This window comes from Danio aesculapii, chromosome 7 (assembly GCF_903798145.1).
Source record: "Danio aesculapii chromosome 7, fDanAes4.1, whole genome shotgun sequence".
NCBI lineage: Eukaryota > Metazoa > Chordata > Actinopteri > Cypriniformes > Danionidae > Danio > Danio aesculapii.
The window spans coordinates 3,747,847-3,769,726 of NC_079441.1; the positions used below are offsets into that span (position 1 = coordinate 3,747,847).

The 21,880-nt window shown below is 35.9% G+C and overlaps 2 protein-coding genes across 2 annotated transcripts; both read left to right on the forward strand.

Annotated features, from left to right (window-relative positions):
- The first annotated feature begins 11,333 nt into the window (after positions 1-11,333).
- On the forward strand, positions 11,334-13,021 carry LOC130232594 (macrophage mannose receptor 1-like). Its single transcript, XM_056462572.1, has 4 exons — positions 11,334-11,370; positions 11,463-11,810; positions 12,143-12,496; positions 12,653-13,021. Exons 1-4 carry the CDS (start codon positions 11,334-11,336, stop codon positions 13,009-13,011), a joined length of 1,098 nt encoding a protein of 365 aa, XP_056318547.1. The 3' UTR covers positions 13,012-13,021.
- A 6,933-nt stretch (positions 13,022-19,954) lies between these two features.
- Positions 19,955-21,880, forward strand: LOC130232595 (macrophage mannose receptor 1-like). The gene is made up of 4 exons (XM_056462573.1): positions 19,955-19,991; positions 20,084-20,437; positions 20,730-21,080; positions 21,237-21,880. The coding sequence occupies exons 1-4, from the start codon at positions 19,955-19,957 to the stop codon at positions 21,596-21,598; spliced, it is 1,104 nt and encodes a 367-aa protein (XP_056318548.1). The 3' UTR covers positions 21,599-21,880.

Sequence of the window (21,880 nt, forward strand, 5' to 3'; positions counted from 1 at the left end):
CTCAAGGTTTTTTTCTTCACTTCCGCCTTTAGTGATTTTTTTTTTTTCCCCTTTCCGCTGTCGCCACTGGCTTGCATGGTTCGGGATCTGTAGAGCTGCGCATCGTTGGATTTGCCCTTCAGTGTTTGGACTCTCACTAGTGATTATTAAACCACAAAGCAGCTTCACAGAAAAATGTCACAGTAAATAGGAACAGTGTAGTTCAATTTGTAGTGTTTAAGTTCAGTTCAGTTTAGCTCAGTTCAGTGTGGTTTAATAATCACTACTGAGAGTCCAAACACTGAAGAGCAAATCCAACGATGCTCAGCTCTACAGATCCTGAACCATGCAAGCCAGTGGCGACAGCGGAGAGGAAAAAAACTTCACTAATGGCGAAAAGTGAAGAAAAAAAACCTTGAGAGAAACCAGGCTCAGTTCTGCACCACCATTTTAATTTCTCCGCTAGTCAAACGTCTTGTGCAGAGCTGCAGTCTCAGCGGCGGAGGCTGGAAGCTGGCCTCAGCGAAGACTCGTCTGTCTCTGGAGCGTCACAGGAATCAGTCTCATGTTCTCCACTCCTCCATGACCACCACAGTAGCTGCTCAGGATACGGCCTGGTCCAGGATATGGAAACCTTGAGATCATCTCGTCGTTGGTCTTGGATCGAATCAGTGACTCTGCATAGTCTGAGGGCCTCAGGAAGAGTATCCCCAGGTGGAAATGGAGAATAAAGGAAATAATTAGCGTAGCTGCTGTTCATAGTGTATATAAACAAGATGCAGAACCTGTGTGGAAGCCCCCTAAGTGGTGCACTGAGTGTATGCTTTACTAAACGGATAGGTCTTTAATCTAGTTTTGAACTAAATGTCCTAAATGAACTAAATGAGTGAGAATGTTACTTAAAGGTATAGAATGAAGTATTGAGGATTTGTTCTTTTCAAAGGAAGTGATCTCACATCATAGTTTGGTGATTGGCGATTGTGATCCTAAAACAAGGTAATACATCAGATGATAAAATTCAGAAGAACAGTTTGTGGTAATCATTAGTATAGAGATTTCTTACTAACAGTTGAAGGACATTTTAAAAAATATTTTTACCTGTTTTTGTGTGGATGGTGACTCTCTTGTAGACTCTCTGTAGGGATGGCATTATTCAGTGAGAGAAAAACAAACAAAAACAAAAACAAGCCTATATCAATAGATTAACATAATTTATTACAAAAGGTCTACCTCGAGGACCGTTTCTGTTAGGGTGGATTCTACATTTGGTGAGTGACAAGCATTATTCTAAGACCGGGCAAAAACAAACATAGTCAATTTAAAGGTAGATAAAAATGCTTTTTAAAAGCTGAGAAACCCTCAAAATATTTTACAACATAGCCTCTTTTTTCCTTTGTAAATATCTGTTTAATTTTCTTATTTGGACTTGCATCATTGGAGTGATTCTTGAAAGTTTCCCTTTCTGTGTCATATTTGTTATATTTCGGTTTTCCTGTATGATTTTAATCACAACATTATATGAGACACAGCTTCACAACTTTAAGTGAAGTTTCATAATCTAATTTCGACAGCACGTGATATGATTGAGCACGTCTGGCCGCTCATCTGTAATCAGTAATAATCCAATCAGAGTGATCCTAGTCTACTATAAATGGATCATTTTCTTCCTAATGTTTTATCTTCGTTTGGAAGAATCCCCCCTTCCACCCCATCTCCTCCTTTTCCTCCATTTTCTAAAGGGGGAGCTCTCGAGACCTACCTGATCTCGGATCTCCTGATATGCTTATCGACCGGGCGGGAGCCCTGGGCTCAAGTATCTCCGAGCTCAGGGTTCTCTCCCGGGACAGCATGCCAAACCTGCTTTATACGCCAAGCATATCTAAGTGGGAACTCTTGAAACTATTTTACCATGTAGTCTAGATCAGTGTTCATTACCAGGGTCAGAAATGAATTTTTCCATTTGAATGGAAAATGTGCCCCTTATATTAATTTTCTAGGCCAATTTTGTACATTTGTAAATCCAATTTCAAAAAGCAATTTAGTAATTCCATCTATATCATATAATGTAAAATGCTAGAATTTAAACAGTTATGTTGCTAAATGTAACAGTTCAACGTTTTCTGATTGTTTGAAATTCATGATTAAAGTCATGAATTTCAAACAATCAGAACACGTTAAACCAACACAATCTCACGGCAATTCGTAACTTTTTGATTTAGAGGCTAATTCGTATGAATTTGTACGATCTAATTCGTACAATTTAGTATGATTTGCTCATCCCCCAATGACGGTTGGGTTTAGGGGTGGGGTTAGGTGCCACGCCTCCTTTTAAAATAGTACAATTTCGTACGACTGAACTCGTACAAATTCGTATGAATTAGCCACTAAACTGACAAAACGTAAAATACTTACGTTTTCTCGTGAGATCAGGCTGGTTAAACTGTTACATTTAGCAACATAACTGTTTTTAAAACTGTTCATTAATTTATAAAGAAACTTATAAAAAATATGTAGGCCTATTATGCTTAAATATTAAAATCATTGTCATCAATTTGTTTCTGTTAATATTGTAAAATTAATATTGATTTAACAGAAGACATATTTGATGATTTAACATTGTACATCCAAATTTGTTTACAGTTTCATTTTATAGTACTTCATTTTCATATTTTTAAGGTTTGTAATTATATTTATGTTTGTATCTATATTTATATTTCAGTTGATCTTAATCTTTTTTGTTTAAATCAATTAAGGAAAAAGAAAAAAAAAGTGAATGTGTATGCACTCATTTCCTCCACCACTAAATGATCGAAATGCTTCTGATTTATTTAATTTATAATATTAACAAAACGTGTGTGCTTGGTAAGAAAGTTCAACGCTGTAATTGTACATTTTCATTCATTTTCAGTTTTATTTTAATTGCAACAGTTGTAAAATATTCTATTTAATTGTGCAGGGCCCATTTGTCTTGTTTTTGTGGAGCATCTTTGTTAATTTGATTACTTGCCACAAGCCCAGTTAATTTCCAACCCTGTTCTCTAACTTTTTAAGCTTATATATGTTAAAAAAAAGTATTTATTTATTTATTTATTTGTTAATATATAAGTTAAAAATAGTATTTATTTATTTATTTGTTAATATATAAGTTAAAAAAAAAATTTATTTATTTATTTGTTAATATATAAGTTAAAGTATTTATTTATTTATTTATTAATATATAAGTTTAAAAAGTATTTATTTATTTATTTATTAATATATAAGTTTAAAAAGTATTTATTTATTTATTTATTAATATATAAGTTTAAAAAGTATTTATTTATTAATATATAAGTTTAAAAAGTATTTATTTATTTATTTGTTAATATATAAGTTTAAAAAAGTATTTTTTTATTTGTTAATATATAAGTTAAAAAAGTATTTATTTATTTATTTGTTAATATATAAGTTAAAAAAGTATTTATTTATTTATTTATTTGTTAATATATAAGTTAAAAAAGTATTTATTTATTTATTTATTTATTTATTTATTTATTTGTTAATATATAAGTTAAAAAAGTATTTATTTATTTATTTGTTAATATATAAGTTTTAAAAAGTATTTATTTATTTGTTAATATATAAGTTAAAAAAGTATTTATTTATTTATTTGTTAATATATAAATTAAAGTATTTATTTATTTATTTATTTGTTAATATATAAGTTAAAAAAAGTATTTTTTTATTTGTTAATATATAAGTTAAATTTTTTTTATTTATTTATTTATTAATATATAAGTTAATTTTTTTTTAATTTATTTATTTGTTAATATATAAGTAAAAAAAAAGTATTTATTTATTTATTTGTTAAGTTTACCTTTTCTTCCACCTGGTCCGTGTACGATGAGGAATCTTTCTTTCTTCTTGGCAGTTGTGAAAGCAGTAAACCTTTCGTTTCGACATGTTTTCCGCATGTGTGTTTTTCTACACACTATCAACATGTAGTACGCATACGCTCATTGGTTGCCCGAGCGCTAGAGAGCGGTAAACGGAACGGATAATTGCTTCAAAACAGTTCACAGAAGATTCGCAGATTATTTTTTGCATTTGGCAATTTATTAGCAAAGTAGTTCGATTGTTCTAAAAGTAGGGATGAGTTAACTTTAGTTATTCTTTGCAACTTTTAGGTGTAGCTTTGTGTGCTCTAACGTAACGCAGAGTATGTGGGATTAATTTATTTTAGGTGTGTTGTTTTTGTTTTGGATTGCCCACAAAATTTGCAGCTAACTTGCATGCATGTGACGTTTTAGCTGAACTGGCATTAATGTCTTGTGTGCAATTAATGAAGACAGCACATACATGAACGCTGCAATATAACGTTAAAATGAACTATTTATTATTCCCAAGGTGTGATGAGAAAGATTGCAGTTGTTCAGTGGGGAGGATGCTGGGATGTATAGCGAGGTGAAAACTGATGCTATATGTAAATACGACGACACCAAGATGGATGACGATGGATATCCCCAAATAGAGTGGCAGAAAGGAAAGAAGCCTAAACATGGCTGGCCTGTACACCTCTGTTAAATTTGTGAGCAGTAAGTAGACCTATCTGTTGCATTATTACAATGTGTCTGAAATAACATAAGACGTTTAATTTAAGTTATTATTACAGTTGTGTAATTACAATAATATGCACAGGAAAATTATATGCAGAAAATGTATATTTTCCTTACTGTAACTTACTTTAAAGGGATAGTTCACCCAAAATGAAGATCGTCTTCATTTACTCCCATTTACTTTTTCCTACCTATTTTGAGTGTTTTTCTTTTGTTTAACACAAAATAAGACATTTTGAAAAATGTTAACCTGTAACCACTTACTTTGATAATTGTTTTTATGTGGAAGCCAAGGGTTACAGATTTCCAAAATTATTTAAAGATATATTTTCTTTCTTTTTGTTTTAATTCAACAGAATAATGAAACTCAATGTTTGAAACCATTGAGGGGGAGTGCGTAAATTTTCATTTTTGTAAACTATGCATTCAATCTGATCTCTCCTCAATATTAACTACTTTTCAGACAATCTTACCAGTGCTAAGATTAGGGAAATTCTTGGGTTGGAGTCAAACAGAAGGAACAAGCCACTTCCAAAGAAAAGGCCCTCGGTCGCACCATCAAGATACACAGATTCTGATGACACTGATGTTGAAAATACACCAGTAAGACATTTTCTGTTTAACCTCCACTAAATAATATACATGCATCTATGAATACACTATATTTTCAGAATCTAAATGTTTGCAGGTTATATATATATATATATATATATATATATATATATATATATATATATATATATATATATATATATATATATATATATATATATATATACAGTTAAAGTCAGAATTATTAGCCCCCAATTTCTGTTGAGCATAGAATTTTTGTTAATACATTTCTAAGCATAATAGTTTTAATAACTTATTTCTAAAATTGTAACCACTGACTTCCATATCATTATTATTATTAATTGTTTTTCCTACTATGAAATTCAATGGTTACATATTTTCAGCTTTTTTCCAAATATCTTCTTTAGTGTTCAGCAGAAGAAGGATAGTAAATAAAAATTTTTGTGTGAACTATCCTTTTAAGTTCTGTCTCCCTGGCCATCGGATTTTTCATTTTAGCATCTATATAGGCTATGCGTGTGTATATAAAACAACCATACATAATCTACACATTATATGAGCTATAAGACATTATACTAAAACATTATGTAATACATATAAAAAAGTAGCAAAATGTAAGTAATTCCTATATTATTTTAATTAGATTCAAAAGAAAACTTATGATTTCTGTATGAATATCCAACACAATCTCACGGCAATTCGTAACTTTTTGATTTAGTGGCTAATTAGTATGAATCCGTACGATCTAATTCGTAAATTTTCGTACGATTTGCTCATCCCCCAGTGACGGTTGGGTTTAGGGGTGGGGTTAGGTGCCACGCCTCCTTTTTAAAATCGTACAATTTCGTACGACTGAACTAACAAATTAGCCACTAAACTGACAAAACGTAAAACACTTACGTTTTCTCGTGAGATCAGGCTGGAACATCTGTAATTTCAAACTTTTTTTTACTAATGCCATATGTGTTAACACACTGTTGTCATGTAAAACTCATATACGACTTTATATGTTATTTATATATGGCCCAAAATTCCCCATACAAATTTTATGTGTGCTTTTTAGTATGAAAGTGGCCATAATCGGTCTGATTTTTTATAGGACATGTATTGGACTTGCATGAAACATATGAGGAAATTCTGAGTGGTTTATATAAGAAAGAGACATGGTTGCCGTATATGAATCATGCAGGATTTTTCATATGGGTATTACCAGTATCATGTCACATATGCGTGCAAAACGAGTGCAAAGCTTAACGCACTGTCTCTCTCTCTCTCTCTCTCTGTGTGTGTGTGTGTGTGTGTCTGCGCTATGAGTGGTGTGTCTACGCTATGTGTGTGTGTATGTGTCTGCGGTATGTGTGTGTGTGTGTCCTCGCTGTCTCCGTGCGTGAACTTTGTAACGACATTGTGTTGCAATTCCACAAAAAACTGCATCAAATACTGATTGTTAAAGTTCTTACTGTAGTATTTCTCACACCCGTTACGTGAGATCTGCTTCCTGAGGCAGCCGAGGGCGGCGATTGCTGACAGGCACATGGGAACGGTGGGCGGGGAGGACTAGCCTTAAAGGGCCAGTACAAAAAAACAGTAACAACCTTTTCCCAGCTATAATATAGACACTTCAAACAGCTATAATAAATAATCTGATGGGTGTTTTGAGCTGAAACTTTACAGACACATTCTGGGGACACAAAAGACTTATATTAAATATGAAAAAGGGGTAACCTATGTGCCCTTAAATACATTTCAGACAGCCTTTAATAAAAGCTAGTTTTGTAATTTGCGATTTTCAACATTTTTGTATTTGTCAAATGAATGACACTGAATGAAATTGAATAAGAACAATATCAATATCTGACTCTAGTTAAACAGTAACTCACTGTTCATCTCACAGTTTTACGTCAGATACACTATGTATGTAAATATTGTCCATCCAGAATGTCAAAGCCTGCTGTGTACATAAGCAAATGAATAATGAGAATGTGCACATATACTAATGTATTCATGTTTTATAAACAAACAAACAAAAATAACAGGAGTAAACATCAGAAATATGAAATAAAACAAAAATAATACAATACAAATAATCAACAATAGTCCCCTTTCGCAGTGTATTACTTGTAAATCAACATTATTAGCATTAACATTTTACCTGTATTGCTGTGAAAAAAGAGCTAGAATAACCCCCAACACTACAAGTTACTCCATAAAGCTGAATTTGTAAGTTATTTGTGTGCAAGTAAATGTTCTGTTTTTAATACCTGCTCCTACAGGACAACCAGTGTTCTGTAGAGTTTACACATTTATTAAACACACCTTGAGCAGATAATCCAGGGGGTAATCCAGAAAGCAGGTTATGGGACATACTCAGATAAGTTTGAGGACATGTTTAAGCAAAAAAAAAAAAACAGCTTTCAGCTCCAAAAACAGAGGGAACTGAGTTTTATACACGTGTGTTTCATAGAGTATTTATAAATATATAGTGTACTTAACGTCATTATAAGATAATGTTTATTTGCACAGTTTAATAAATTCTTTCTTATTTAACCTGGTGGATCTGCATTATTGTTTTTGTAGCAGAATGCTTTAAATAAAATCTATATTTTTTTGTTTTTTATTATAAAAATATATATCACCTCATAAAATTATAATTCTTGTTATTAAAAAAATTAAGATCGAAGTCGGCGCCAATATCCTAGTGGTTAGAGTGTTGACACACGGCACTGAGGTGTTCACGGTGACCTGAGTTTGATTCCCATCTCAAGGTCCTTTGCCGATCGTTCCCCTCTTTGCTCCCCACACTTTCCTGTCTGTATGTAATCCTAATCTCCACTAACCTTTCCATTAAAGGTGAAAACACAGAAAAAAATAATTATTAAAAATAATTAAGATCAATATTATATAAGTTACAACTACCAATAGGGGGCGATAAGCTTAAAGAATGTAACTCGCCATTGAACAGGAGAATAAGAAAGTAAAGGTGTGGCATGCTGATTGTTGGCATCTGTTTTCATGGTGACTCTTGGTTTTGAGGCTTTGCTGACATTAGCCGCGTTTCCACTATCGCGCCTAAAGCAAGGCAAGTTTATTTCTATAGCACATTTCATACACAGTGGCAATTCAAAGTGCTTTACATAAACAGGTATAAAAGAAACAATTATAAGAAAAATAAAAACAAAAAATAAGAATGGTAAAAAAATGAAATAAATAAGCATAAAAACAGATAAAATGTGTTATAAAAGAATGAAAAAGAAGAGAAAAACATAGTAGTTCGATCTGTCGGACGTAGCACAGTGCTCATTCAGTAAAGGCACAGCTAAACAGATGTGTTGTTAGTCTAGATCTGAATGAGCCTAATGTTGGAGCACATCTGATCATTTCTGGAAGCTGATTCCAGCAGCAGGGGGCGCTGTTAGTAGCTGAAAGCCGATTCACCCTGCTTTGACTGAACTCTTGGAATTTCTAATTTATTTGATCCTAAAGATCTGAGTGATCTGTTAGGTTTGTATTCAGTGAGCATATCTGTAATGTATTGAGGTCCTAGGCCATTTAGTGATTTATAGACCAGTAATAATACTTTAAAATCTATTCTGAATGTAACTGGGAGCCAGTGTAAAGACCTGAGGACAGGTGTGATGTGCTCTGATTTCCTGGTTCTGGTCAGAATTCTGGCCGCAGCGTTCTGGATGAGCTGCAACTGTCTGACTGTCTTTTTGGGAAGGCCAGTAAGGAGGCTGTTACAGTAATCCACCCTGCTGCTGATAAAAGCATGAACAAGTTTCTCTAAGTCTTTACTGGAAACAAAGCATCTAATTCTTGCTATGTTTTTGAGATGATAGTATGCTGATTTACTAACTGCTTTGACATGACTATTGAAACTCGGATCTGACTCCAGAGTCACACTAAGATTCTTGACCTTATTTTTTGTTGTTTGACCCTTAGAGCCAAGGTACGCATTCACCTTGAGAACATCATCTCTGTTCCCAAACGCAATGACTTCAGTTTTCTCTTTGTTTAACTAAAGAAAGTTTTGGCACATCCAATTGTTAATTTCATCAATGCATTGGCAGAGGGTGTCAATGAGGCTGTAGTCATTAGGCAGTAAGGCTAGGTAGAGCTGAGTATCATCAGCATATCTGTGATAGGAGATTTGGTTCTTTCTCATTATTTGGCTCAGAGGGAGCATGTAAAGGTTGAACAGGAGAGGTGCCAGAATCGAGCCTTGTGGGACTCCACATGTCATGGGTGTCCACCTCGACCTATGTTAACCTATACTGACATAGTAACCTCTCCCTTCAAGGTAAGATTCGAACCATTTGAGGACCGTCCCAGACAGCCCATCCCAGTTTTCCAGCCTATCCAGAAGTATGCTGTGATCGACAGTGTCAAATGCAGCACTGAGATCGAGCAGTACCAGCACTGTTAGTTTGCCTGAATCTGTATTTTTGAAACTCTGAAACAACTTTTTCAATGATTTTGCCAATGAAAGGGAGATTTGAGATGGGCCTGTAATTGCTCAATAGGGTATTATCCAGGTTGCTCTTCTTCAGGAGGAGTGCTCTTCTTCTTAAAGCGAGTGAGCCAGAGCCAGTCGAGTTTCTACGGTCACTACCGGGGCCTGATTAAGCCAAAGCGGGGTTTCATCAAGGCCATGTCCGGGCTTTTTTGGCCCGCCGAATACTTTGGGCAAAAGAGGGCCAGCTGGAGCTTCAGGGTGGAGTGGATGAAGAGGCGGAGTTTGCTCGAGTCTGATAAAGATGGCGTGTCGCCATTACACTACTTTTCCGATAGCACAGGAGTACATGCGCCTAAATAAATAAATAATTAAGGGAAAGAAAAACATATAGCTGATCAGTTTAAGACAGGCTGTTCCATAAAACACCTTTTTGCTTATGATCGCCAGGGGCGGACAGGCCGTTTGGCAGACTGGGCAGTTTCCCGGGCCGACGTACTTTTTGGGCTGGGCTGACCATCATCTTATGATCTGATCGGCCCATAAAAGACTTAGCAGCTTATCATTTTTTTCTGTCTAAATAATTGACGATGCTGTGATCTGTGACGCTCTGAAAATAAGATGCTTTTTTTTTCGGATAGACCAGCCCATGTGACAATCTGCAGCCCATTGGTTCTTTTCTTTATTTACATTGGGCTGGCCCAATCACAAACTCCTATTTTGGGCTCTGTGTGAGCGTGCAATGTCAGTGTGTATTTGTCAAAATAGTTGAGAGTCAGAGAGATGGAGAAGAAACAGAAGGGAGGTGCAGAGAAATTGCGGGAAACACACTGGCGTTTCATTTCGCGGTTCTGAAAAGTTCTCCATCCATACTACACGGCACATCACGTGACCGCACACATAAAATTTGAGTTTGATTCCACCTTGCAGTCCTATGCCGATCCTTCCCCTCTCTCTGCTCCTCATGCTTTCCTGTCAATACTCTCTACTGTCCTGTCAAATAAAGGTGAAAACCCTGAAAAAATAATTATAAACAAAATGTTTTGAAATAAACTTCTTTCTGTTAAACAGAAATTGCAAGGGGAAATATACAGGAGGGCTAATATCATTATTATTACTTCCCCAATTTCCCAAGGTAATTTAAATAATCAATAATATTAGCAAATTACAAGCGTACACTTGTCTGGTCAATATGTGCAAATATATAAAAAAAAACATTTGGACAAACAAATAACTGAAAAATGAAACGGGGGCTTTTACAGTTATAAACAAAATACTTGATGTCCTGAAAGATGGAGAGCTGAAATAAAAGAATCACACATTGTGAGATATATTACAGTAGACTCGACTCTTGACCACATTCAAATAAACTCGCTTTAAAAACATACAGAACTAATGATCAACAGAGAGAAATAATATGCAAATACACCTGAATGAGGAAGAAAAATAAGAACGTCTTTTGGTTAGAGTAATAAACAAATGATGTGACATGTTTATTGAAGGATAAGAGCAGATCTAGAATAATCACATAGTCTGGAGCTGCAGACAGAAACATCAGACTGAGGACAGCAACACACCAGCTCTGAAGTAAGAACACACACATCTACATATTACACTTTATATATTCTTCATTATTGTGTACTCTGCATTTGTGTTTCTCTGTTAACTGTTGCAATGTTTTACTCTAAAATTAATCGGATTGTTTACATGTTTATCTCTGTGTTTCTTCCTCAGAAATGGCTCAAACTCTATATTTCCCTCTTCTCCTCATTGGTGAGTGTGTTTGTAGTTTTATTTATGGTTTATAGTTTCATTAGGTTTGACTCTGTTCTGAAAAGCATTAAAGCAAAGTGTCTCTTTCACAGCTCTCTGCTCCATATCTGAATGTGTTCAGCGTCAGTATCACTTTATAAATGAGAAGAAGAACTGGGCTGATGCTCAGAGATACTGCAGAGAGAAATACACAGATCTGGCCACTGTTCACAACATGAACGACATGATCGAGCTGAACAAGAGTGTGAATGATGGAGTTGTCTGGATTGGTCTTCAGGGTACAAATGATAGTAAATGGCATTGGTCTTCAGGTGATCCTGCGCTCTTTCTGAACTGGGCATCTGGACAACCAAACAGCAGTGATAATTGTGCTGTTATGAGAAATGGACAGTGGTTTGTTGGGGCATGTACTGCCACTTCGACTTTCATCTGCTACAACAGTGAGTTTAAACATTTATAATAAACTTTCATTTAACAAAATATCCTTTAAATAGAATAAATGTGACATTTAAAAAATTACGTTGCTAAACAAAAATCTAAAAAAATTCAAGTCAAATCTGCTGCAATGTTGTGGCAGGTATTTTTGACAAATATAGTATTAACTAAACAGAAAAAGAGATGCTGAATTATAGTCGAACAGGTTATAGTTTGAAGACTAAAAATAGTAATCATAGTAATATTGATAAACAGTTCTTAACATTTCACCGCTGCTTCAGTTCACATACAAAGCAGAATAAGAATAAACTGATAAAATAATCTGTTTTTCTTAAAGTGAGCACAGGACTGGTGTTTGTCAATCAGAACATGACCTGGAGAGCTGCCCAGAGTTACTGCAGACAGAATCACATTGATCTGGTCAGTGTGAGGAACCAGAATGAGAGTCAACAGCTGGAGAAGTTCATTAATGACAGTCAGACATTTGGATCTGAAGTCTGGATCGGTCTGTTCAGAGACACATGGCAGTGGTCAGACAAGAGCAACTCCTCATTCAGATACTGGAAACCTGATCAACCTACTACTCAGTCTTTTGTACACCGTGCAGCAGTTGAACATTTCAGTCAGGGACAATGGAGTGAATACATGCATAATAATTCCAACAACCAGTATCCTTTTGTGTGTCATGAAGGTGAGCAGATCCTCCAAACACACTCAATCTATCATCAGCTCCAGATCTCTTAAAGTTGACTCTACATGTCTGACATGACAAATTCCTCCGCAGTGTTTGTTCTGCATGTTGTTTTTGATCAGTCTCTCTCTAGTTTCTGCTTTGTTTTGTGTCCAGATAAACTGATTGTGATCCAGCAGAATCTGTCGTGGTCTGAAGCTCTGAGATACTGCAGACAGAATCATGTGGATCTGGTCTCGGTTCAGTCAGTGGAGATGCAGCATCGTGTGATGAACGTGGTTAAACTGGCGTCTACTGAGGCGGTGTGGTTGGGTTTACGTCACTCCTGCGCTTTGGGCATCTGGTTCTGGGTGAGTGGACAGACCGTGTGCTATCAGAACTGGGCTCCAGGGAACGGCACATCAGAGGAGGACTGTGAGCCCACAGTGAGATCTGGAGCAGTTCAGACTGGAGATCAGACCTGGATCAGCCGTCCTGAAACTGACAGACTCAACTTCATCTGCAGAAACTACTGAGAGTGAAGAAGTAAGATGAGGAATGTTCATTTATCACTGAAGTAATAATTTTACATAAATATTTAACTTCAGCAGGCATTAATGCATTATGATAGGATTTGAAATCTTTTTGAAATGACACCGTATAAAAGCTGGGTTATTTCAACTCAAATTGGGTAAAATATAGAAAAACCCAAATGTTAATTCTATAAATTACATGTAAAAATAAAACAGCAGTTGGTTTTGTCCACATTTTACTTAAAATTGGACTGATATAACATTTTAGTGTATTGTGATTTTGAGGACTGATCAAACTGACAGTCATGTGATTTCATTGAGTAAAGCTTTAATATTTCACACGTTATGCAGAATGATTTTCTTCTGTGAACTCGTGTCTGTTTAATTAATACATGGCATCTGATCAGTTTTATATATTTTTCCTAATTTCTTGTGTTTTACTGATCCCTGTATGATGGTTATGGGCATGATGGGTAATTCTTTTTCACCTATAGAGTTGTCTTTATTATTTCTATCATGTCTTTATATTAAAATGACTGGTTGAAAGTGAATCACTGAACATTATTTACCTCAGTGAAAATAAATAATGGTTATTCTTTAGTTGGTCATTTTAAAATATTTACAATCCTTTTGTGTAATGAAATGTATCACTAACACAAGCTGAAATAAACATGTCAAACCAGCAGCTTTACTTCTTTAGTGTTTTTTCATCAGAATTAAATTATATTATTTAATGCAGATAATGCAGATGCATTAAAATGGAGTCGATTGAGATGCACAATTAAACATTTCTACATTTATTATTGAAAACACTTTAACAACAATAGAAAGTAAATGTACATTTTCATACACTCTAGACAGCTTTTATAAAAAGCTAGTTTTGCATTTTACTCTTTTGAACATTTTTGCATTTGTCAAATAAATGACACTGAATGAAGTTTATTTAAAACAATAACAATATTTGACCCTTATTAAAAACTCTTATTAGAACAATAACCGACTGTTCATCCTTTAGTTTCATGTCAGAGATGTAAATATTGTCCATCTGAAATGTTAAAATGTGTTGTGTACATAAGCAAATGAATAATGAGAATGCGCACATATACAAATGTATTCATGGTTTAATAAACAAACAAAAATAACAGGAGTAAACATAATAATAAATTATAGATTATAATATAAATTACATAATTACAAATAATAAATTACAAATAATAAAAACTGAACAAAAGCACCTTTCACAACGTATTATTGCATTGGCATTAACATTTTACCTTTATTGAGGTGCCAAAAATGTCACATAACCTGCATGAACTCAAATTAGAGAGATAGTGTAGCTTATTATACAAACAAAAAATAATAATGATAAAAATACAGATAACTCAGCAAACTGATATGGCTGATAAAAGCCGTTTTGTAGCCTATATTTTACTTAACTACTTCACTACTGTACTTAAGTACTAAAAGGCAGTATCTGTACTTTACTGGAGTATTGTTTTTTTCTCCTACTTCCACTTTTACTTAAGTACATATTTTCGATGAGTTTAATACTTTTACTCCAATAGATTTTTCATGAGCTGCATCGTTACTCGTTACTAGAGGTGTCAAAATGATCGATATCGGTTCAGTAATAGATCATAACGGGTTATTACGTACTGACGTCATTTTTCTCCTATGTGCGGTGTCGCAATACTATGGCGAAGGACGGAGGCGCGAGGGCGAGTGAAGGCGGCACAGCACACGTGCAGCTATTTCATTACTACGGAAACTTCATCTCTGCCTCTCTCACTTTGGACATTTGACCCGCTGGCCCGTGTGTGAGGTAACTTTTCCTCTCCTCTTGGCTGTTAAAGCGATACTTGAGGATCCAGACACGAGCGTGCCTGAGTTTTCTCCACTGTGTCTATTATGTATTACCTGTGATAACCGCGTATTATACATATATAGACTGTAACCGCGGCTATTCTTCCCGCCATCAGTGAACAACGCTTTCATTTCTAAAGCCGATAGCAGCCCTTTCTGTTGAGAAGATGAAGACAATAATCAATCATAAAGATGTAAGACCTCGCCTGTCAGCGCTCAAAAAGCAGGCGGGATAATATTTACATGAGTTTATTTGCTATAAATGCTCATGCTGTCTTCTGTGCATGAGTTTTGTTTGAGTGGGTCAAATTAAGGGGGCAGTTCATATATTAGAGATGCGTGGTTGGCGGTTACAGCCGCGGACTCAGCGGATAAACCGCGGATTGGGCGGATGATGTGACGAAAATAATATTTTAATTAAATTCGGGCGGGTGGCGGGCGGTTGTACCAATCAAATAAAAAAAATATGTATAAATTGTTAAATATGATCTGACTATACCTACATCCAAAAAATCGAGCACACTTTGAACTAGTCAAATTTTCATCAAGTAGAAATATGTCTAGTCGAGTCTATGAGCAACAAGTGCTGTGAGCGAGCGCTCCTTCAGTGCAGCAGGGCGCGTTATAGATGCCAGGCGCTCTCGTCTGAATCCTGACACTGTAGATGCTATTTTATTCCTGCATAGTGCCAAGAAAATTCAAACTAGACCTAAGGTCAGGCATATTAAACCAATTAGCCTATATCTAGACTACACATAGCCCATGTTTAATATAAACTTTTGAGTTCGGTCAGCTGATAATTTTACGTTCATATTGGTTTAGCCTGTTCTATTCTAGACGTTGTGTATTAGTTATTTGGCCTTGCTTTTACGTTCTGAGGCTTAAGGTTATTTTGCCAGAATTTCTTTGTTGCAAGCGTAGTATTTCATTATGCTTCAAGTTTCCGGGGATGATCCTAAGTTCATGGGTTATTGGGGCATAGACTTGTCACAGGCAATTTAGCCTGGTCAGACTTCATGTTCGCTCAAAGAGGGATGGCATTTTTTTTTTTTTGCTAATTTAATTTCTAATTGTGTGGGTGACTGAGCCTATAAGGCTTAACTACGATATGACGTTTTTATTTTTTATTTTTCAACTGTTTGCCAAAGCATGCGACTATAGCCTATGCATTAAGATATTTATTTTAATATTTTTTACTGCCTGTTGTTTCTTTTGGCATATAAAATAGGCATTGTCTGATAGAGATATCAATATAGGTTCGTTTGTGTCGCAGAATTGGTGTTGTTTCCGATTTCTACAAGCTCAATAACTTCCACAGCAAAAAAAAAAAAAAAAAAAGTCGAAAAACTGTGCCCATTAATTAGATGTGCAAGACAAGCAGATAAGTTTTTGGGGTTGCTATGGACAACTACAAATGTGAACATTATTAGGCTATAATGTAAATGACTTATTATTCTATCTATTTGCTAAAAAATAAAGTGAAATAGGCATTTAGTAGTAGGCTAAATAGCAGCATGTTGAAATGATGTGTCAAAATGCGTTTTCTATTAGGCTACAATAAAAAAATGTACAGTACAGTGCGTTTAATTTAGGCTATTTATTTATTTTTGTCCCTGTGCGCCGATCGGAGACGGAGTTCACTGCTGATATTCGTGTTGGATATTCTGAGAGCTTTATAGGGTGCTTCTCATTTCTTATTTGTGCATGCTCGTTTCCTTTCCTTGCTTTCTTTCCTCGTGTCTTAGCTCCACCCCTTCGGGATGCGAGGGAACGCAAGGAAAAGACTCGAGGACCAAAGACACGTCCTCGTATCGTTTAGCGTCACTTCAAAGCGTCGTCAATTAATGCTGGATTTGGCTTGCACGTTTGGATTAACTACATGTCTACATTAAAGTCATTCTCTATTCTCTAATAATCAATAAAGAAACATTCATTTAATAATAAAAAGGAATAAGCCATTCAAATAAAGAGCCCAATCAGCAGATGGCGGGCGGGTGCGGTTTTAAAAATTGGTCAGAAATATTGGTGCGGATGGATGGCGGACGGATGATGAGTTTTGTGATGCGGTTGCGGATGAAATAAAAGCCCATCCGCGCATCTCTATCATATATCCTACTGCTGTATTAAAGGACAAAATGTGCAGGGCAGTGTGTGTGTGTGTGTGTGTGTGTGTGAGACAGAGAGAGAGAGAGTATGTATGTATGTGAGTGAACATGCTGAATTATCTCATCAGTAAAGGGATTTTCTGGTAAAAGGGCCTGACGATGTGAGTTTTTGTACCATTGAAACTATAGACATCCGTCAAATATCTACAAAAAACAAGCAAACAATCAAATATCAATTTCTTACAATTGTGCTAATGCTGATACACAAGTATTTGCCATTTAAGAGGTAATCATCTTTGAAAGTTGTGATTTCCACACATAAGTTCTCAAAATTCATTATATTTTCTCCAAAAATATCCTTAAAGTGTCGAAAAATATATATACTTAAGAAATTATCTCAGTATATTCATGAATAAATAACAAGCTGTGTCATATTTATTCTGTGAATAATCAAAAGGTGATATTTCTCAGCAAACAGTCCATTCAGACTGCAGAAGAGTCATTCAGAGTCATTCAGACTGCAGAAGAGTCATTCAGAGTCATTCAGACTGCAGAAGAGTCATTCAGAGTCATTCAGACTGCAGAAGAGTCATTCAGAGTCATTCAGACTGCAGAAGAGTCATTCAGAGTCATTTAGACTGCAGTGGAGTCATTCGGGTTCCTGGGCACCACCATCTCTCGCATTGAATGACATAATATCCAATAAGAAGCATTTAAATTGTTAAACTACTTTAAAATTCTGCAGCTAATGCATCTATATGTAACTGTCCTATGAAAATGAAATGACAAATTATATTTTTATAGTGCATTACATTACAGACAGTCACTACAGATGAGGCACACACCTGCATCGCGAGCCGTAAATGCCTGTGGAATACACATGAAGTTATCAAAACATTAAAGGGCACCTATGGTGAAAAATCTACTTTTCAAGCAGTTTGGACAGAAATGTGTGTAAGTATAGTGTATAAACTGTCATATTGGGGTGAAATAAACACACCCAGTGCTTTTTTTTTCAAATTTAACAACATAAAAACGGTGGACCAATTGGAGCGGTTTTCAGATCGACCGCAAGTTTACGTAGGAGTGCGGTCCCCCCGCCCACCAATATTGATTGACAGCTGCGTGCATTAACATGTATCCGTAGTAACGCATATAATCATATCAACAAGACAGGACGAGCGCAAAGCAATGAATTATAGCGATTCACTTCAGATTCACTTAATCAGCACAGCCGCGTGTCAGAACAATTACAAAAGAAGATGCTTCAATCCCGGTTTGTGGACGTTAAATCAGGTTTATTTTGTACATTAATATAACAGATATCCATACAGCAGTGGATATTATCAGTATCATGTCACATATGCGTGCAAAATGAGTGCAAAGCTCAACGCGCTGTCTCTCTCTCTCTCTCTGTGTGTGTGTCTGCGCTATGAGTGTGTGTGTCTGCGCTATGTGTGTGTGTCTGCGCTATGAGTGTGTGTGCCTGCACTATGTGTGTGTGTGTGTCTGCGCTATGTGTGTGTGTGTGTGTGTGTTTGTCTGCTCTGTGTGTGTGTCCTCGCTGTGTGTGCACGTGTACTTTGTAATGACATTGTGTGTGACTCATTGTTGCAGCTCTACAAAAAATGCATCAAATACTGATTGTTAAATTCTTACTGTCGTATTTCTCACACACGTTACGTGAAATCTGCTTCCTGAGGCAGCCGAGGGCGGCGATTGAGGCATGTTGCTGACAGGCACGAGAGAACGGTGGGCAGGGAGGACTAGCCTTAAAGGCCCAGTACAAAAAAACAGCAACCAAGTTTTACTGGCTATAATAAATAATCTGATGGGTGTTTTGAGCTCAAATTTTACAGACACATTCTGGGGACACAAAAGACTTATATTAAATATGAGAAAAGGGAAAACCTATGTGCCCTTTAAACTTGAATTTTGTGTGACTTTGAGAACAAAATATTCCCATATTACCGATGTCCTGTTTTTCATTCATATAAATTCGTCTATTAATGCTTCTGAAGCGGCAGACGCCATCATCCCACTCGTCCGCGTTTTTCTGTTTGTTTGTTTGTTTATTTTTTTGTGGGCGTTCCGTATAGTTCGGTTGCACAATTCTGATTGGACAGAATAAAAGTGTGCTCACTCCATAGCTAGTAAGACTGTCACACAAAGACGGCATGCATGGATTTGCTCTGGGCGGGGGGGAAATTAAATAATACATATTTCATATCGCAGCTATTAGCTAATTGCAATTGATGAAATTTTTATTTATCGCACAGCCCTAATACACACGCAAACGCTGTGTGTGTGTGTGTATGTATGTATGCATATGTATATATATATATATGTGTGTGTGTATGTGTCAGTGTATGTTTGTTTTCTTTTATTGAAGTCATTTAAATAACCCATTATTGCTGCAAATTACTAGCATTTGCTTTTAAAAAATGTTCTATATCTACCTTTATTCAGGTTTACTGATACTAAATGACAGATGCCAGTGTGCAAATATAGCAGAAAAAAATATTGATAAACAAATATAGAGAACTGAAATATGAAACGGGGGTTTTACAGTCATAAACAAAATACTTGATGTTTTGTAAGATGGATGAGAGCAGATACAGAAGAATCACACGCTGTGATGCATATACAGTAGACTCGACTCTTGACCACATTCAAAAAACTACAGAAGCAGTGATCAACAGAGAGAAAAATATGCAAATACACCTGAATGAGGAAGAAAATTTAAAAAGCCTTTTGTTTGGAGTAATAAACAAATGATGTGACGTGTTTATTGAAGGATAAGAGCAGCTATAGAATAATCACACAGTCTAAAACTGCAGACAGAAACACCAGACTGAAGACAGCAACACACCAGCTCTGAGGTAAGAACACACACATCTACATATTACACTTGAAATGTTTTACTCCAAAATTAATCTGATTGTTTACATGTTTATCTCTGTGTTTCTTCCTTAGAAATGGCTCAAACTCTATATTTCCCTCTTCTCCTCATTGGTGAGTGTGTTTGTAGTTTTATTTATGGTTTATAGTTTCATTAGGCTTGACTCTGTTCTGAAAAGCATTAAAGCAAAGTGTCTCTTTCACAGCTCTCTGCTCCATATCTGAATGTGTTCAGCGTCAGTATCACTTTATAAATGAGAACAAGACCTGGGCTGAAGCTCAGAGTTACTGCAGAGAGAATTACACAGATCTGGCCACTGTTGACAACATGAACGACATGATCCAGCTGAACAAGAGTGTGGAAGTGAATGATGGAGGTGTCTGGATTGGTCTTCAGTGTACAAATGATAGTAAATGGCATTGGTCTTCAGGTGATCCTGTGCTCTTTGTGAACTGGGCATCTGGACAACCATACAGCGGTGATAATTGTGCTGTTATGAATAATGGAAAGTGGTTTGTTGGGGCATGTACTGCCACCTGGACTTTCATCTGCTACAACAGTGAGTACAAACTTATAACAAACTTTCATTTTACAAATGATCATTTAAATATAATTATAAATGTGACATTATAACATTTACATTGAGTCAAATCTGCTGTATTGTAGCAGATATTTTTGACAAAGCTGTTAACTAAACAAAAAAAGAGATGCTAAATTGTAGTCGAACAGGTCATTTTTTAAAGACTTAAAATAGTAACCATTTTAATATTGATAAACATTTGTTCTTAACATTTCACCGCTGCTTCAGTTCAATAACAATAAACTGATAAAATAAATGTATTTTTTTTAAGTGAGCACAGGACTGGTGTTTGTCAATCAGTTGAGGAACTGGAGAGACGCTCAGAGTTACTGCAGACAGAATCACATTGATCTGGTCAGTGTGAGGAACCAGAATGAGAGTCAACAGTTGGAGAAGTTCATTAATGACAGTCAGACATTTGGATCTGAAGTCTGGATCGGTCTGTTCAGAGACACATGGCAGTGGTCAGATCAGAGCAACTCCTCATTCAGATACTGGAATACTAATAAACCTCAAACTCCAGATCATTTACACTGTTCAGCGGTTGAAAAGGTCAATCAGGGACGATGGAGTGACTACTTGTGTAGTGTTAGATGGCAGCTTCCTTTTGTGTGTCATGAAGGTGAGCAGATCCTCCAAACACACTCAATCCATCATCAGCTCCAGATCTCTTAAAGTTGACTCTACATGTCTGACATGTCAAATTCCTCCACAGTGTTTGTTCTGCATGTTGTTTTTGATCAGTCTCTCTCTAGTTTCTGCTTTGTTTTGTGTTCAGATAAACTGATTGTGATCCAGCAGAATCTGTCGTGGTCTGAAGCTCTGAGATACTGCAGACAGAATCATGTGGATCTGGTCTCGGTTCAGTCAGTGGAGATGCAGCGTCGTGTGATGAACGTGGTTAAACTGGCGTCTACTGAGGCGGTGTGGTTGGGTTTACGTCAGTCCTGCGCTTTGGGCATCTGGTTCTGGGTGAGTGGACAGACCGTGTGCTATCAGAACTGGGCTCCAGGGAACGGCACATCAGAGGAGGACTGTGAGCCCACAGTGAGATCTGGAGCAGTTCAGTCTGGAGGAAATCAGACCTGGATCAGCCGTCCTGAAACTGACAGACTCAACTTCATCTGCAGAAACTACTGAGAGTGAAGAAGTAAGATGAGGAATGTGTTCATTTATCACTGAAGTAATAATTTTACATAAAATATTTAACTTCAGCAGGCATTAATGCATTATGATAGGATTTGAAATCTTTTTGAAATGACACCGTATAAAAGCTGGGTTATTTCAACTCAAGTTGGGTAAAATATAGAAAAACCCAAATGTTAATTCTATAAATTACATGTAAAAATAAAACAGCAGTTGGTTTTGTCCACATTTTACTTAAAATTGGACTGATATAACATTTTAGTGTATTGTGATTTT

Bases quoted from the DNA above. Each gene is read 5' to 3' on its own strand.
- LOC130232595 (XM_056462573.1), top strand. From the start codon at position 19,955: ATGGCTCAAACTCTATATTTCCCTCTTCTCCTCATTG. The intron at 19,992-20,083 runs GTGAGTGTGTTT...TCTCTTTCACAG, and splicing joins TTTCCCTCTTCTCCTCATTG to CTCTCTGCTCCATATCTGAA. The intron at 20,438-20,729 runs GTGAGTACAAAC...ATTTTTTTTAAG, and splicing joins GACTTTCATCTGCTACAACA to TGAGCACAGGACTGGTGTTT.
- LOC130232594 (XM_056462572.1), top strand. From the start codon at position 11,334: ATGGCTCAAACTCTATATTTCCCTCTTCTCCTCATTG. The intron at 11,371-11,462 runs GTGAGTGTGTTT...TCTCTTTCACAG, and splicing joins TTTCCCTCTTCTCCTCATTG to CTCTCTGCTCCATATCTGAA. The intron at 11,811-12,142 runs GTGAGTTTAAAC...TTTTTCTTAAAG, and splicing joins GACTTTCATCTGCTACAACA to TGAGCACAGGACTGGTGTTT.